The following is a 14,770-nucleotide window of genomic DNA, read 5'->3' as shown; positions in this document are numbered from 1 at the left end:
ACGCACCTGTCTCACTGTCCACCTCCGTCCTCTGGTCTCAGCATCCTCATCTGTAAGAGAGCCCTGGCGGCTCCCAGCAGACCTTCACAGTCCTCTGCTTTGGACCCACAGCACCATTGGTGCCTACAGGGTGTGAGTGCCCTGGGCCAGTCACACGTGTGCTGCAGTGTGGGCAGGGTAACGGGCTTCCTGCCACCTCCCGAGGGGCCGGCTCTGCCTCCTAACGTGCCCCCGGCCGGCAGCAGCCAGAAGGATGCTGGGAAGCCTGCTGTCCCACCCAGCAGCCCACCTGGGCCACCTTCAAGGGCATGTGTCCATCCAGGTCTCCCTGGGAGCCCCTCAAAGGCAGGGCATGTGACCCAGGCATGCTGTGGCCCTGGGGCCCTCAGTCCTTTGACCACTGACGAGAGGATGAGAGAAGGAAGCGGAGATCAGAGGGCTTAGCTGCAGAGATGATTTAGGGGCGTTTGTTGAGGGAAAGCCCCCACGAGCCCTGGAGGAGGTGTGAAGGGCAACCCAGTCCCAGCCAAGACACAGATGAGCAGCAGCCACCTCCTGTACCAGGACTGTGCTCAGGGGAGACTGAGACTGATCCTGCTCTCAGGAAGCTCGGAGTCCGGGAGGCGAGACAGACAAGGAGGGAGGCAACTGCGACCTGATGGCTGGAGCATCTGCAGCCATTCTGGCATCAGGAGGTAAGTCTGCTTCATCACACTGAAGATGAGGGGCAGGAAGCAGAAGCCTGGGGTTCTGATGACTGTGGAGCCACCAGCCAACTTAACTAGCTTACTGCCAACTTTTCTTTTATGTGAGAGAAAAATAAATCTCTATATTTTTAAATGTGTTATTTGGGTTTCTTGTTATACACAACTAAACCAAATCCTAACTGATATGAATGCATATTGTGAATTTTAATTGTAGACTATATGATGACTGATAAAAAAAGGTCACTGCAAAGAAGAAGGTGTGCCTAGCCTAAGTGGAAACAATATTACTATCCCCTGGGGAAGTGCCGTTAACGGGCAGTCTGGAATTTTCTGAAGTCTAAACGAAGCCACAGGGAGACTGAGAGAGATCTCCTTCTGTCCCACAATACTGGCTTCACAGAATGCGGCTGTTCATATTCTAGCATTTTCTGTCTATTCTTTTTATTCACTTAGACATTTAAAATGTATGCATATATATTCAAACAATATTTAAATTTGGAATAATAACTTTTAAAAACTTAACTTTATATCCTTATGTCATGAAATAGTCTTGAAAGGATATTTTTAATACTGGACAAAGCTGCACTGTGAAGAGGCATAAATTATTTAATCATTCTCATATGATGAATGTTTGTGGAGTTTTCGCGCAGTCTTGGGGTTACCATTCTCATGTATAAACCTTTTATAGTATCTCTGATTTTTCTTGTAAAAGGTTTCTAAAAGTGGGATTATCGGGTAAACAGGTATGAATATTTCTATGGCTCTTGGTGGAGCCTGCAGAACTACTTTCTAAAAGTGCACATTTGCTTGAGAACTGACCCTCTGGACGGTCTGACAGACTGGCAGCTGGCTTTCCAGCTGGCTCGCGGTGGACAGTGTGTGTCACGGCCCCTTCCCCAGCCTGGCCCTCCTAACAGACGCCCCATCAGACAGTTCTCGCAGTTCTCGTCTCTCAGAGCCAGCATCTACAGGGCTAGGTGCTGTCGCAAGAAATGCAGCCATGTGAGGTGGCCTGGTCCCGCTCAGCGCCAAGAAGGGCTCCAGAGAAGAGGGCAGAGCCAGGGGCCAGGGGGCGTTCCAGAGTCCAGGCTTGAGGAACGCTGCTCGGGTGAAGCAGGGGACGTGCCGGCTGGCGCCCACTGCACTCCCCATCCTTCGGCCCCAGGGGGACACTGGAGGCAGACCGTCTGCCAGCCAGCGGCCCCGAGTCCCCGGGGTGCGTGGGGAAGCTCTGCGAGGCGAAAGCCACCTGGTGGCGGGTCGGCACCCGCAGCTGCTGGAAGTGCTGCCGGAGGGGCTTCACCAAGCTCTCTTGGAAGTGGGCAGAACCTAGGATTCTGTCAGCGCGAGAGCTGGCCCCTCCCCAGGGTGGTGACCGCAGGAGCCGGTCAAACCGCCAGAGAGAAGCCCATCAGTGGTCACGCTGCCGCCCCTCGGGCCTGCACGCAGGCCCCAGGCCAGGCCAGGCCGAGACAGCGCAAGAATCGGCCACGAGGTGAGGTGACCTGCGCTGAAGTCCCAGGGCCGGTGCTGGGGCCAGCAGGTTCCGGCCTGCACCTCTACCCCCACCCTGGGGAACGCTGTCCACACGTGTTCTTGGTCAGGCTGCTCTGTGCTCTGCCATCCCTGCTGCTGCTGCTAAGTCGCTTCAGTCGTGTCTGACTCTGCAACCCCATAGACGGCAGCCCGCCAGGCTTCCCGTCCCTGGGATTCTCCAGGCAAGAACACTGGAGTGGGTTTCCACTGCCTTCTCCAATGCATGAAAGCGAAAAGTGAAAGTGAAGTCGCTCACTCGTGTCTGACTCTTCGCGACCCGATGGACTGCAGCCCACCAGGCTCCTCTATCCATGCGATTTTCCAGGCAAGAGTACTGGAGTGGGGGTGCCATTGCCTTCTCTGAAAGAGCTGCTTTAGACAAACATAAAAAGATCAGAGAAAAAGACAAGTACTGAGTTAGGCAACGGCTGGCTTCTGGAGGCCTGCTGCCGGGCTGTGTTCTGCAGGGTGCTGCTCTGAGCCTCACTGGACAAGGACCACACAGGGCGCGGTCACGCACTGCTCCGCTTGGTTGCGAGTCCCCGACTGTGGGTTTGGGGTGCGGGGTGGCGACACCTGAGACGGCCACACTAACAGACTCACAACGTCCAGAGTGACAAACACAGCGGATCCAGAGTTGGGGTCACGGCACCGGGTATCCAGAGCATAACCCAGAGGGGTGCCCAACGCGGCGGAAGGCTTGGGCTGTGAGGGTGCCCACCTCCTGGCTGGCCGGCCCAGTGTGGGTGTGATTGGCTGGGTGCTGAGAAGGCGGGAGTGAGCAGGTGCCCCCAGAGAAAAGGATGAGCACTCACCCTCTCCACCCCCCACCCCGGGCACTGCCCCCGAGACCCCGCCCCCTGGGACAGTCTCTCCAACACCCCCAACACCCAGCAGCTCCTGAGTGGATGCCATGCCTGGGGGCAGGTGCCCACCTTGCTTCACGTGAGAAATGGTGGCCGCAGCAGACACAGGAGGAGGAGGAATGAGCATGCCCACGTCCCCACAGCCGGCCTCTCACACTCAGTACCCCTGGGTCAGGACACCATCCCTCTGTCCTTCTTTTCAGTAGCGGCCTGTGCCCCTTAGAGCCCGCCAGCACTGCTGTGTGAGACGCAGGGACGTGGGGATTGGCCGTCAGCCAGGGCTGCAACTTCCCAGGGCCAGGACCCTCCTGAAAAACCCTGGGGTGGATGTACCCTGGCACACCTGATTAATGGGGCTCCCTTCTCTCTTCCCCACCCGGAAGCCAGGCTGAAAAGAACACAGCAGTGGACACCGGGAGACCACCTGACTGACGGCACAGACCTTTGAACCCCCTGCGAGGGGGGTGCTGCCGAACACTCTGCTGTTTGGGGGCACCGGCATCAGGAAGCCCTACCTGTGCCTACGCCACCGCGGAGAGCACCCAGCTGCTGGACCATGAGCTGCAGATGCCTGCCGGCGCTGAGCAGGGCCGGGACACCGGCTCTCCTCCCCGGGGCTGGCCTGCACTTGCCCCAGAGCAGGAGAGCTGCAGCAGCGGGTGACGCGGTGCCCAGGCCAGATCGCCCGGCTCAGCCTGCACTGGAGGACAGGCAGCTGCTGGCAGCTCTGTCGCGTGACCCTGAGGGGAGGGACCCTGCCCCTGTGTCACCTCCGGAACTACAGCCATGCAGGGCAGACTAATGACCAGACCCGAACCCCAGAGAGACGACAGAGAAAACAACAACACAGCTAAGGAGTCAATCCAGGGATCATGCGCGGATGCGAGAGCCGGACCACAAAGAAGCTGAGCACCGAAGAACTGATGCTTTTGAACTGTGGTGCTGGAGAAGACTCTTGGGAGTCCCTTGGACTGCAAGGGGATCCAACCAGTCCATCCTAAAGGAGATCAGTCCTGAATATTCACTGGAAGGACTGATGCTGAAGCTGAAACTCCAATACTTTGGCCACCTGATGTGAAGAATTGATTCACTGGAAAAGACTCTGATGCTGGGAAAGACTGAAGGCGGGAGGAGAAGGGGACAAAAGAGGATGAGATGGCTGGATGGCATCAGCGACTCGAGGGACATGAGTTTGAGTAAACTCCGGGAGTTGGTGATGGACAGGGTGGCCTGGTGTGCTGCAGTCCACGGGGTCACAAAGAGTCAGATATGACTGAGCGACTGAAAGGAACTGAACTGAAAGGAACCTAGGAGCCAGACAGAAGGAGCCTGACCCGAGCGTCTGCCGGTAACAACACTACGGGCAGCAGCCAATGGCAGGCAGGCGGTCGGAGCACTTAGACTCGGGGAAACCGGTGCACTCATGAAATGTGCGCATGCGCGGGGACGGGGTCCAGCCTCGGGTCGGCAAGGTCCCCTGGAGCTGAAGATGGCAACCCACTCCAGTATTCTTGCCTAGGAAATCCCATGGACAGAGGAGCCTGGCGGGCTACAGTCCACGGGATTGCATACAATCAGACTTGACTGAGTGACTGAACACACAGGGAGATGGGATGTCCTGATGGAGATCCAGACATCCTTTTTCAAATAACAGTGAAAAGTGTACGCATCTAAGTTTCCGCATCCAGCCACAGGAGACAGTCACCAAAGATACGGAAGAGTAGAACAGAGTTCCCAGACCAACAAAGATGGAGAGGTGAAGGAGAGAAAGCAAACTGTGACAAGTAACAGGAGGAGACGACAGGAACAAAGCCAGCCAAGCCATCCCCTGTAGGAAACGTGGCAGGACCACCAGGGGCAGATAACAAGACTCCAAACGCAAAAGTGTCTGAGAAAGACTGGAAATCGGGGGATGGATTAGGACACACAAGGCACACTCGGCGGGGGGGAGGTGCGGAATACCAGTTTACATTAACCTTAGACCAGGTAAAGTTGAGTCTAAAAAACACTATATTGAATAGTGAGCAACATGTATGAAAAAGCTGTAGCAGGCGTAAACCTGCAGGCACTGGATAAAGACCACGGCTGAGCACATAAAGCGGAAACTATTAGAAATGAAAGGAGAAATGCATAAAAGCAAGGTTACAGTGGGAAATTCTGATATCATTCCTCCAAAACAAAATAGAGCCAGACATGCAAGGACTTGGCCAAAGAAAATCTTGAAGTCTTCCATTTTTCAGGTTAATTTACTCTTGATTAGACTTTTGATTTAGTTGCCAGAGAGTTGCCCTTCACTTTCTCTTAAAGCATATCCTCAATGTGCAGTCATTAAAAATGACATTGTAGAAGAATATTTAATGACCTGGAGAATACAATTTAGGTGGAAAAGAAAAAGCACAATACAAATCATAATTGAGAGGCAACCATCACATGTCCTGGCTTCACAACTCTTGCCCGAACTCACAGCTTTTTTTTCACACAGTCCTGGGCCTCCAGGGGGCAGGCCAGGACTGACCAGCAGGTGGGGGATTCTGACCTGGTTTCACCCCAAGGTTTCCATAACTGTGGCTTTCAGGATACCCCCAGGGTGAGGACAGGGCCATTTCTGCATCTCACCCCGACCCTCCTCTGTGACCCCCACCCCCTGCTTCACCTGCTGAGCAATCCATCACTAGGAAAGTCACATTTACTGGGCAGGTACCAGGCTGAGTGGCTTAACTGCTTAGCTTCTCCCTTTTGTTGTTACTGTTCAGTCATTCAGTCGTGTCCGACTCTTTGCGACCCCATGACTGCAGTACGCCAGGTCTCCCTGTCCTTCACTATCTCCTGGAGTTTGTTCAAACTCACGTCCATTCAGTCAGTGATGCCATCCAACCATCTCATCCTCTGTTGTCCCCTTCTCCTCCTGCCTTCAATCTTTCCCAGCATCAGCGTCTTTTCCAGTGAGTCAGCTCTTCGCATCAGGTGGCCAAATTACTGGAGCTTCAGCTTCACCATCAGTCCTTCCAATGAATATTCAGGTCTGATCTCCTTTAGGATGGACTGGTTGGATCTCCTTGCAGTCCAAGGGACTCTCAAGAGTCTTCTCCAACACCAGTTCAAAAGTATCAATTCTTTGGCGCTCAACCTTCTTTATAGTCCAACTCTCACACTCATACATGACTACTGGAAGAACCATAGCTCTGGCTAGATGGACCCTTGTTGGCAATGTGACGTCTCTGCTTTTTAATATGCTGTCGAGGGTTTTCATAGCTTTCCTTCCAAGGATAAACCATCTTTTACATTTCATTAAAAATGTCTTTTTAGTTTTTCCTTTAATTTTTACAAATATCCTATCACTACATGATACATCTTATGGATGAATAAAAGGAATCAGAAGAATTTAGTGACCTGCCTACACTTTCACAACTGGTACACGAATTACGGAGCTGACATAGGCCAACCCAGCCAGGTCTTCTGACTCCAAACCTATGGCCTTTCCAAATATATATATATCCATAACAACACCTCGCTACTTTATCAGAGCTAAGTAAGCCTCTCAAGGGTCAGGGAATGGAGGGAGGAGACGGCCAGCTCCTGGCCTGGCAAGGTGAGGAGAGGGGATCTGGGAAGACCAAACTCCATCATCTTTGTACTCCAGCACACATCCTCTGAAAGTGCTTCTGTCCCTTGTAATTAGCATTTTAAGCAGAAGCCCCATGTTATTCAAACAGAAGCGCCTTCGGCCCCTCAGGCCAGGCTGCAGAGGCTGGGGCAGGTGGGGAGAGCTCACCGCTGGCACTGGTGACAGTCACGTGCTGTACCCAACACTGGCACCATCCAGCCTGGGACCTGGTCATCCCCCCCAACCCCCATCAAAGGAAACCTCGCACCCCCAACAATCCGCCCCCGGCCCACCCCCAGCCCCACGCATTTGCTCGTGTCTCTCCGGGCCTCCTTATCTTGAATTATCTCCTAGAGACGGAACCGTACAGCGTGTGGCTCTGAGCCGGCTCTTTCACTGGCGTGATGTTCTCAAGGCATGGTCAGGAACTCGCAGATCTCAAGGCTGACTTCTGCTGCATGCACACGTCCTAGTGTGTCCAGCCCTTTGCTTCACTTGTAAGGATACTTGGGCTGTCTGGACCTCTGGCTGTTGTGAACAGTGCTGCTATGAACATTTTTGCACAAGCTTCTGTTTAAATAACTGCTTCAGTTCTTCTGGAGTGGAAGTGCTGGGGGATGAGGTGACTTTTTGTATAACTTCATCTAGAAACCGCCCGACTATCTCTGCACATGCCAGAGTTTCTTTTAAATTTCCCAGGTGAGTCTAGTGTCTAGCCAAGCGTAAGTACCCGGCTGGTTAAGATCCAACTATCAACTGTTATATACGATAAATGACAAAATAAAGAGGCAACCAGCAAAACCCAAGAGATGAGAACTTACTTCTTCAGCAAATGACGAGGAAAAACAAGAGTGTGTGGTGGAAGATATGGGCAAACCCACAGTTAAAAGACATACCATCCAAAACCTTATTTGGATCCTAAGTCAAACATACAGAGTTAAGAAAATTATATTTGTGAGATAATCTGAAAATTTAAACACTGTGTATTTGATAGAGAAGGAAATGGTAACCCACCACAGTATTCTTGCCTGGAGAATCCCAGGGACAGAGGAGCCTGGTGGGCTACAGTCCATGGGGTCACACAGAGTTGGACATGACTGAGCAACTGAACACACATACTTGAAGATATTAAGAAATTATTGTTGCTGCTGCTGCTGCTGCTAAGTTGCTTCAGTCGAGTCTGACTCTGTGCGACCCCACAGACAGCAGCCCACTAGGCTCCTCTGTCTCTGGGATTCTCCAGGCAAGAACACTGGAGTGGGTTGCTATTTCCTTCTCCAATGCATGAAAGTGAAAAGCGAAAGTGAAGTCGCTCAATCGTGTCCGACTCTTAGCGACCCCATGGACTGCAGCCCACCAGGCTCCTCCGTCCATGGGATTTTCCAGGCAAGAGTGCTGGAGTGGGGTGCCATTGCCTTCTCCGGAAATTACTGTTAGTATGTTCATTATAATAATGGTATTGTAGTTATGTTTCACAAAATAATCTATATTTCCAAGTGTGTCCTAAAATAGTTTCACATAAAACATACATTTTCTCAAATAACATGGGTGGGCATATGCACAGGATGCCGTTGGCCATGAACATGCAATTACGAGAGGCGGGTGAAGGGCGATGGGTACTTGGAGCTCATTATACTGTTCTCTCTACTGCTTGTATTTGTTCCTATTTCCCATAAGACAAAGTGAATAATAAATTGGTATAGGTTTCATACTCACGAACATCAGTATGGAGGTTCCAAAAAAATTAGAAACTAGAAACAGAACTTCTATCTGATCCAGCATTCCCATTTCTGGGTTTATGCCCAAGGGAAATGAGACCAGTCCCCTGAAAGATTGCTGCACGCCCACAGTCAGCGCCAGGACATAGAAGCGACCAGTATCTGCTGAAAGACGAACGGGCAAGAGAGAGTACTGTGTGTGCGCGCACGCACGCACCTACAATGCAATATTGCTCATCCGTAAAAAGAAGAAAATCCCTCCATCTGTGAAAACATGAGTGGACCCGCAGGACACTGGGCTGGGCCGGACACGAAAGCCAACACTGAGGATCTCACGTGTGTGTGGAGATGAAAAGAAAGAGGCCAAACTCAGATCGTGCTAGGATGAGCGGCATTTACCAGATTGGGAGGGGACACGGATACTGATCAAAGGGCACAGACTCCAACTGATAAGATTGGGCCGGTGTGGAGACCTAAGGGTGGCCATCTAATGGCGACTTCAGTTCATGAGGATGCTCTGCACACCTGCAATCTGCTGAGAGCAAATTGCGGTGTTCTCGCCACACACACAGAAGGGGACTGTTTGCGGGTGGGATTTTATCAGGTCGGCTGTGAAAATCATCTCAGAGTGCATGTGGGTATGAAAACATCATGCCGTACACTCAAATATACACAACTTCTATTTGCAAATCAAACCGTAGTAAGGCTAGAAGGGACACAAGGAACAACAAAATCACAGCCACTGCAAACTAACACTGGTTGCAGACGGAAGCAGATGTCGGCCTGTTCAAGGATCCTCTTCTCTGCTCCTCACTGCCCTCTCCGAGCTAACTGCCTCCCGGGACTGTGAGCTGCGTGCCCGTCAGCCACGCCTGCTTTCCAGGCATCGGAATCACCTCCCCAGGTGGGGTCCACTCGTCAAAGACAAGGACTTTCTTTTAAGTTTTCCTGCTGACTCCATTCAAAAAAGCTTCCCGGCTCTAGAATTTGAAACAAACCCAAGACTTTCATTTTTTTTTTACAGTGGTAAAATATGCACAGGATAAATATGCCATTTGAGCCATTTTTAAACGTGAAGTTCTGCGGCATTAAACACGTTCACATTTTTGTGTAGTCATCGCCGTCATCCATCTTAACTTTTTCAAATTCCGTGGTTGCTAGAGATAAAGCCTGAGAATTTAACCCCCAAAGAAGAGTAGAATTAACGTTCATCGAATGCCTTACTAAGCTCCAGGCACTTACACGGGGCACTTAATACCCAGAACTGGACCTCCCGCCTTGTGAACACTCCTGGGCAACAGGTGTGAAAGTCTCTGCTACTGTAGGGTGAGAGGACAGAGGTCTGGGGTGGCGGGAGCTGGCGGGAGCTGGCGGGAGGCCGCTCTCTATGGTGCAGCTGCTGAGCTGAGAGCTCTGACTCATCCGGGCTCCTGGCCCCAGCCCGAGGTCTGGGGAGAAGCAAAGTCCAACCCACCCCATCAGCACGACTCTATAAACAGGGCTACCGCATCACGGCTACAGCTTGGATCAACGAGACACTTCCAAGTAAGGCTACAGAAACCAAGTTCAATTCACAGCACAGGTCACGCTGTATTTACAGAAACCACAGCCAGAGCTGGCGGCTGAGGAGTGTTATGTAAAAGTGAACGTTTGATTTTAAAACTGTACCTCTTTAACGGTTTTTTCATACTTTTGATGTAACGATGTTTAATATTACACATTAAAAAAAAATAAAGTTTAAAATTTGACAAAATTTGTGGGGGGAGGGGAATTTATAAGCATATGACATGTACGTCCAAACCACACAAGCTTCAGTCTTGCAGGACACCTGCCTGAAGTTTCCTGAGCTCAGCATCCCAGGGCAGCAAGGCTCCAGGCTGTTCCGGGTATTCAGAGCTGCTGGCTGAGGCCCTTCGTGGACCGTGGACTTGGCTCCGGAACAGCCCCTGGTGTGTCAACTGGCTTTGCACCTGTGGGCACGTGAGGCTTGGTGCTTCCTTGCTTCTTAGGTTCTTATTCAGCCAATAAGAGCCTGTAAAAATCTAACATGGTGTACTTAAAAACAGTTTAGATGGTAAGCTTTGTAATGTGTATCTTACCCGAGTTTTATTTCAAACGTCCCAGTTTTTGCATCTAGAGTTTTCATATCTGAAAAATCTATACTTTATATAAAGTAACGGACCATTTTCCACATTTGTGGGATTGAAAACAAGACTGTCCAGGGCCCAGGCCCTTTGCAGGAACCGGAGAGACGGGGGATAGGGGGCTGCGACCCAGGGTCCACGCGGCTCCACATTTTCTATTACAAGGAAGTCTCATGTCTGTTCTACCCAACGCGCCGCTCTCCCTTCCGCAGGTTAACGGTTAAAGGGAAACCCCCCTGCCCATGTGAAACATGGCTTTCCCTCCATGACCTCACCGTTCTTCAAAGAGATAATGTTAACCGACAGCATCTTTCGGGGCTCACAGTCACGCCCGACGTCAAGAGCCAGGGACGCCGCAGCGACTCAGCCTGGAAAGAGTACGCGGTCGCGGCCCTGTGCCTTCCCGCCTCACGGCCGTGCATCCCGCGCCCCAACAGCTGCTGTATCCCTGCCCAAGACCTAATCACCGCACGGCTGTCCGTATCCCTGCCCAAGCCTGGATCACTGCGCAGCTGCCGGTATCCCTGCCCCAGCCTGGATCACCGCGTGGCTGCCCCGGCGGTCTTCGCCATCCAGCGCTCCGTGAGACTTCGAGGAGCTGAGACGCCCCGTGTACTGTCTCTGGGCAGGGTCTCCATCCAGAGCTCCGGGAGGCTTCGAGGAGCTGAGACGCCCGTGTACTGTCTCAGGGCACGGGAGACCTCGCCGGTGCCCCTGCAGGTCCCGAAGGCCCGCGGGGAGGCTGAGGCAGCACATGAGACCGTCAAGCGCTCCGAGACCCCAGGGCCGTGCTGCAGCTCTCCCGCGTGGTGCTGGCTGCTGCGCGTCACTCAGGACGCAGGGGCCACCCTGGACTGCGGTCCAACACCGACCTGGTAACCTTCACCTCTGACTTAGGGGAGGAAGCGACTCCTGCGGGGCCAGGGGCCTCCGCCCGGGGTCACGGGAGTCGGTGCTGACTTGTGGGCGGGTGTCACTGCTGAGACACTGACCCTTCCTGTTTCTTGGCGGTAATATGCTGGTGAGCGTGACGGGCGGTGAGACAGACCGCAGCGGTCACAGGACGCTGCGCTTCCAGGGACTCCTGAGCACTGAGGCCTCGGCCCGGTGCAAAGCCAAGCGAAGACACGGGCTCTGTCGTCTCTGCTCTGTCCCCACAGAGTTCTAAAGGTGCTGCAGTCCCTCCTGCAACCCTCAAACACGTGTCACCCCAGGAAACCCCGTGCCCGAGGGTGTGAATACGGAGGCCCAGGAGAAGCAGTGAGACCCGGCAGTGTAATAACACGTTTCGGCAGCAGATGGCAACAGAGGACTTCGCGAGTGCTCGGGCAGCCGTTCTGAAAGGCTGGGAGGCAGCTTTTAACGGCTATTGTTTAAGTGATTTATGTGTTTGCATTCTGCTCAACCTTATATATGCATTGCTGAATAAAACATTCACAGTGTATTTTCCACCGGCAGCTGAGCTCCAGTTCCAAGCTTCTGAATCTGAATTCCCAAGCCCCTGACAGCAGATTGCTTTCTCCAGAAGAACCATTCCAGTCCCACAAGAAGAAACGCTTGGGCCGGGGGGCAGAGGTCTGGTGTGACAGCCTCACCGGAGTGGCTGACCATGTGTGTGCTGGGGGCTCCCCGTCCAGGCCCCCTGCCCTCCACTGGGTCCCCCGCCTCCCCCATCCCTTGGTGTCCGTTTAGGCGCATGAACCGATGTGTGGGGAGGAGACGGCGGTCTTGGCCTGCCTCGGGCAAGGAGGGCAGAGCAGCTTGTGTGTAAGAAACGTGTCAGGTTTACAAAAAGGAAGAAATTCTCACACAGAGAATCAGGTTTCCCCCCTGTCCTTCCCAGAGACCCCCTGCCCCAGCCCAGGCATCAGCAGCCTGGCGGGGAGGCCCAGGGGCGGAAGCGGCCCTCGTGAGGTGGGCGGCGGGCAGTGCCACCTGCCGGGTCGAGCCCAGGTGGGGCTGTCTGGGCCGCGGTGGTCGCCAGCCCAGCACGGCAGCTGCCCTGTGAGGCAGGCCCCTTCCCGCCCAGCCTCAAGCCGCACCCCCCACCAGCGGAGTTTGTCTCTGTTTGAAGAGGAAAGGACATCCACTCGTGATAAGCGGAGACAAGATGATTCTCTTTTTCCAGGAGAGGAGAAGGAAGCTCGTAGAGATTAGGAGGGGAGCTCAGCCGCCCGCGGCCAGTCTGTCCTGGGCTCTGCGCTGTGACGGCGAGGGCTCCGGCAGGGCTCCTCTGCCGCAGACGGGCCCTCCTGCCCCCAGAGGAACAGGCTCAGGAGAGCGGTACGACCCTCGTCACCGTGGGGCGGGGGGCACAGGCGAGGGGGCTGCCAAGGCGGAGAAACGCTCGAACACTCCTCCCCTCACCCCTCTTGGTGCACGCTGGTGGGAAACGGCATCAGATCTCGGGAGGCGCGCAGTTGGCACCAGCCTGGCGCGCGGCCGCGCCCAGGGCTTCGTCACCGAGGCTGCGAGTCCCTCCTGGGCCCCCGAGCCGCGTGCGGGCTCCTTGAATGCCCTCCGGCTCTCCCGGCTCCTCCCATTCCTGCCACCACCCCCCCCAGCCCTGTGTGGACCAGGCCTCCGACCCGGACACGACGCCGCCCCCGTCAGCGCTGCACACCACCGCCTCGGCCCTCTGCAGACGGCGCCGCGTGCGACCCTTGCCGGGTCGGCGCACGTTCTCGGGGCGCCTGCGTGCACGCGCGGCTCGCCACCCGCGCCCACGCCGGCCTCCTGCAGAGGGTTCGGGGCTCGCGCGGGGGGAGGGCCCCGCCGTCTGTGAACAGCGTCCGAGGAGGAGCGCGACCAGGCGCAGTGCTGAGGGCCCTTCTCAAGCCCATCCGTGCGGGGACTCGACCTTGCGGGGAACCGAGACCAGGCCTGTGTGTTTTCCTGCAGCTCAGGTCCTCCCCCTGAGAGAGGCACCACCACCCTCATTCAGCCGTGAGGAAAAAGCAGAGCTGGGAGATGCCGTGATTATCTGAGGCCGCCGAGCTGGTAAAAACGGCAAGGAGGAGTAAGTGATCGCTTAGCATGACCGATGGGTAGCACCTGGAACACAAGATAAACGCAGGGTCCTGGACGCAGGTACACATCCCCTTGGGCTGAAAAAACAGGAAGACTAATTGGTTATGGAAAGAGAACGTCTCACATTCGCCGAACGGGGCTTTCCTCGTGGCCCAGTGGTAAGGAATCTGCCTGCAACGCAGGAAACAGGGGTTCGATCCCTGGATTGGGAAGATCCCCTGGAGGAGGGCATGGCTACCCACTCCAGTATTCTTGCCCGAAGAATCCCATGGACAGAGGAGCCTGGTGGGCTCCAGTCCATGGGGTCACACACAGTCGGACACGACCGAAGAGTTGAGGAAAACAAGAAACTTTACCCAGTGAGGAGACAGATACACGTGAACTCATGTGCACACGTGTGCACATACACACTCTTTACAGCAAACAAATTAACTTTCCCAACAATAATTATTGAGAATGACAGCCTCTTACTTAAAAGCATTTTCCATTTATATGGAAGATATAATTAAATCTGTAAGTGTAAAGATGACCTCATTTATATTGTATTTCCAACTTTAAAATATGAGTCTTGGATTTTTTTTTTTTTCTGGAGCTTAAGTTTAATTTTTAAATCATCTAGAAAAGATCCTTTAACAAAATTTCATTTTTTTGACATGATGCTTATTTGGTACAACAAAACTCTGCTTTAAACTTGAAACTCTGTATTAACTGTTACACTTTTAAGGGTGGCAGGATGACACAATATTTCAGATAAGCCATTTGTTCAGTTGCTAAGTCCTGTGCCGACATTATTGTGACCCCTATGGTCTCCAGCCCTCCAGGCTCCTCTGTCCATGTAATTTTCCAGGCAAGAGTACTGGAGTGGTCTGCCATTTCCTTCTCCAGGGGATCTTCCTGACCCAGATAAACCACTGGGTGAGCAGTGGTTTGCCAGTTTAGCTTCCTGTTAGATGTACAGTCCTGAGTGCTTCGTAACAACTCAGTGAAATTTCATTAATATGTACAATATCAGGGAAACAGGTACTAATGTGCTTATATGAAGCAATATTATGGGCATGTATTAAGCAAGGATAATAAAGTGAGGACCTGAAAGAAACCACACTCACAAAGACACACTTGACCACAAGCTTTCCTGCGAGAGGCCCTGCAGTCCAAGACCCGGACG

The 14,770-nt window shown here is 53.3% G+C and overlaps 1 protein-coding gene across 3 annotated transcripts in view; it reads right to left on the bottom strand.

Moving 5' to 3' along the window:
* Nucleotides 1-14,770, bottom strand: part of LYRM4 (LYR motif containing 4) — an 88,606-nt gene that overhangs the window by 847 nt on the left and 72,989 nt on the right. The window contains exons 3-4 of one of the 3 annotated variants that reach the window (XM_042237131.2): nt 10,264-10,473; nt 9,089-9,411 (exon numbers count right to left, since the gene is read on the bottom strand). The exons of 1 other annotated variant lie outside the window; for it this stretch is intronic. In XM_042237131.2, the coding sequence (XP_042093065.1) occupies nt 9,370-9,411; nt 10,264-10,473 (252 nt within the window). In that variant the 3' untranslated portion in view covers nt 9,089-9,369. Of the gene's footprint in view, nt 1-2,499; nt 2,613-9,088; nt 9,412-10,263; nt 10,474-14,770 lie in introns of those variants that run through there. One more of the 3 variants, XM_060403796.1, reaches the window with a different exon arrangement.

Source organism: Ovis aries, chromosome 20 (assembly GCF_016772045.2).
Source record: "Ovis aries strain OAR_USU_Benz2616 breed Rambouillet chromosome 20, ARS-UI_Ramb_v3.0, whole genome shotgun sequence".
Taxonomy (NCBI): Eukaryota; Metazoa; Chordata; class Mammalia; order Artiodactyla; family Bovidae; genus Ovis; species Ovis aries.
This window is presented reverse-complemented; position numbering and strand designations above follow the sequence as displayed.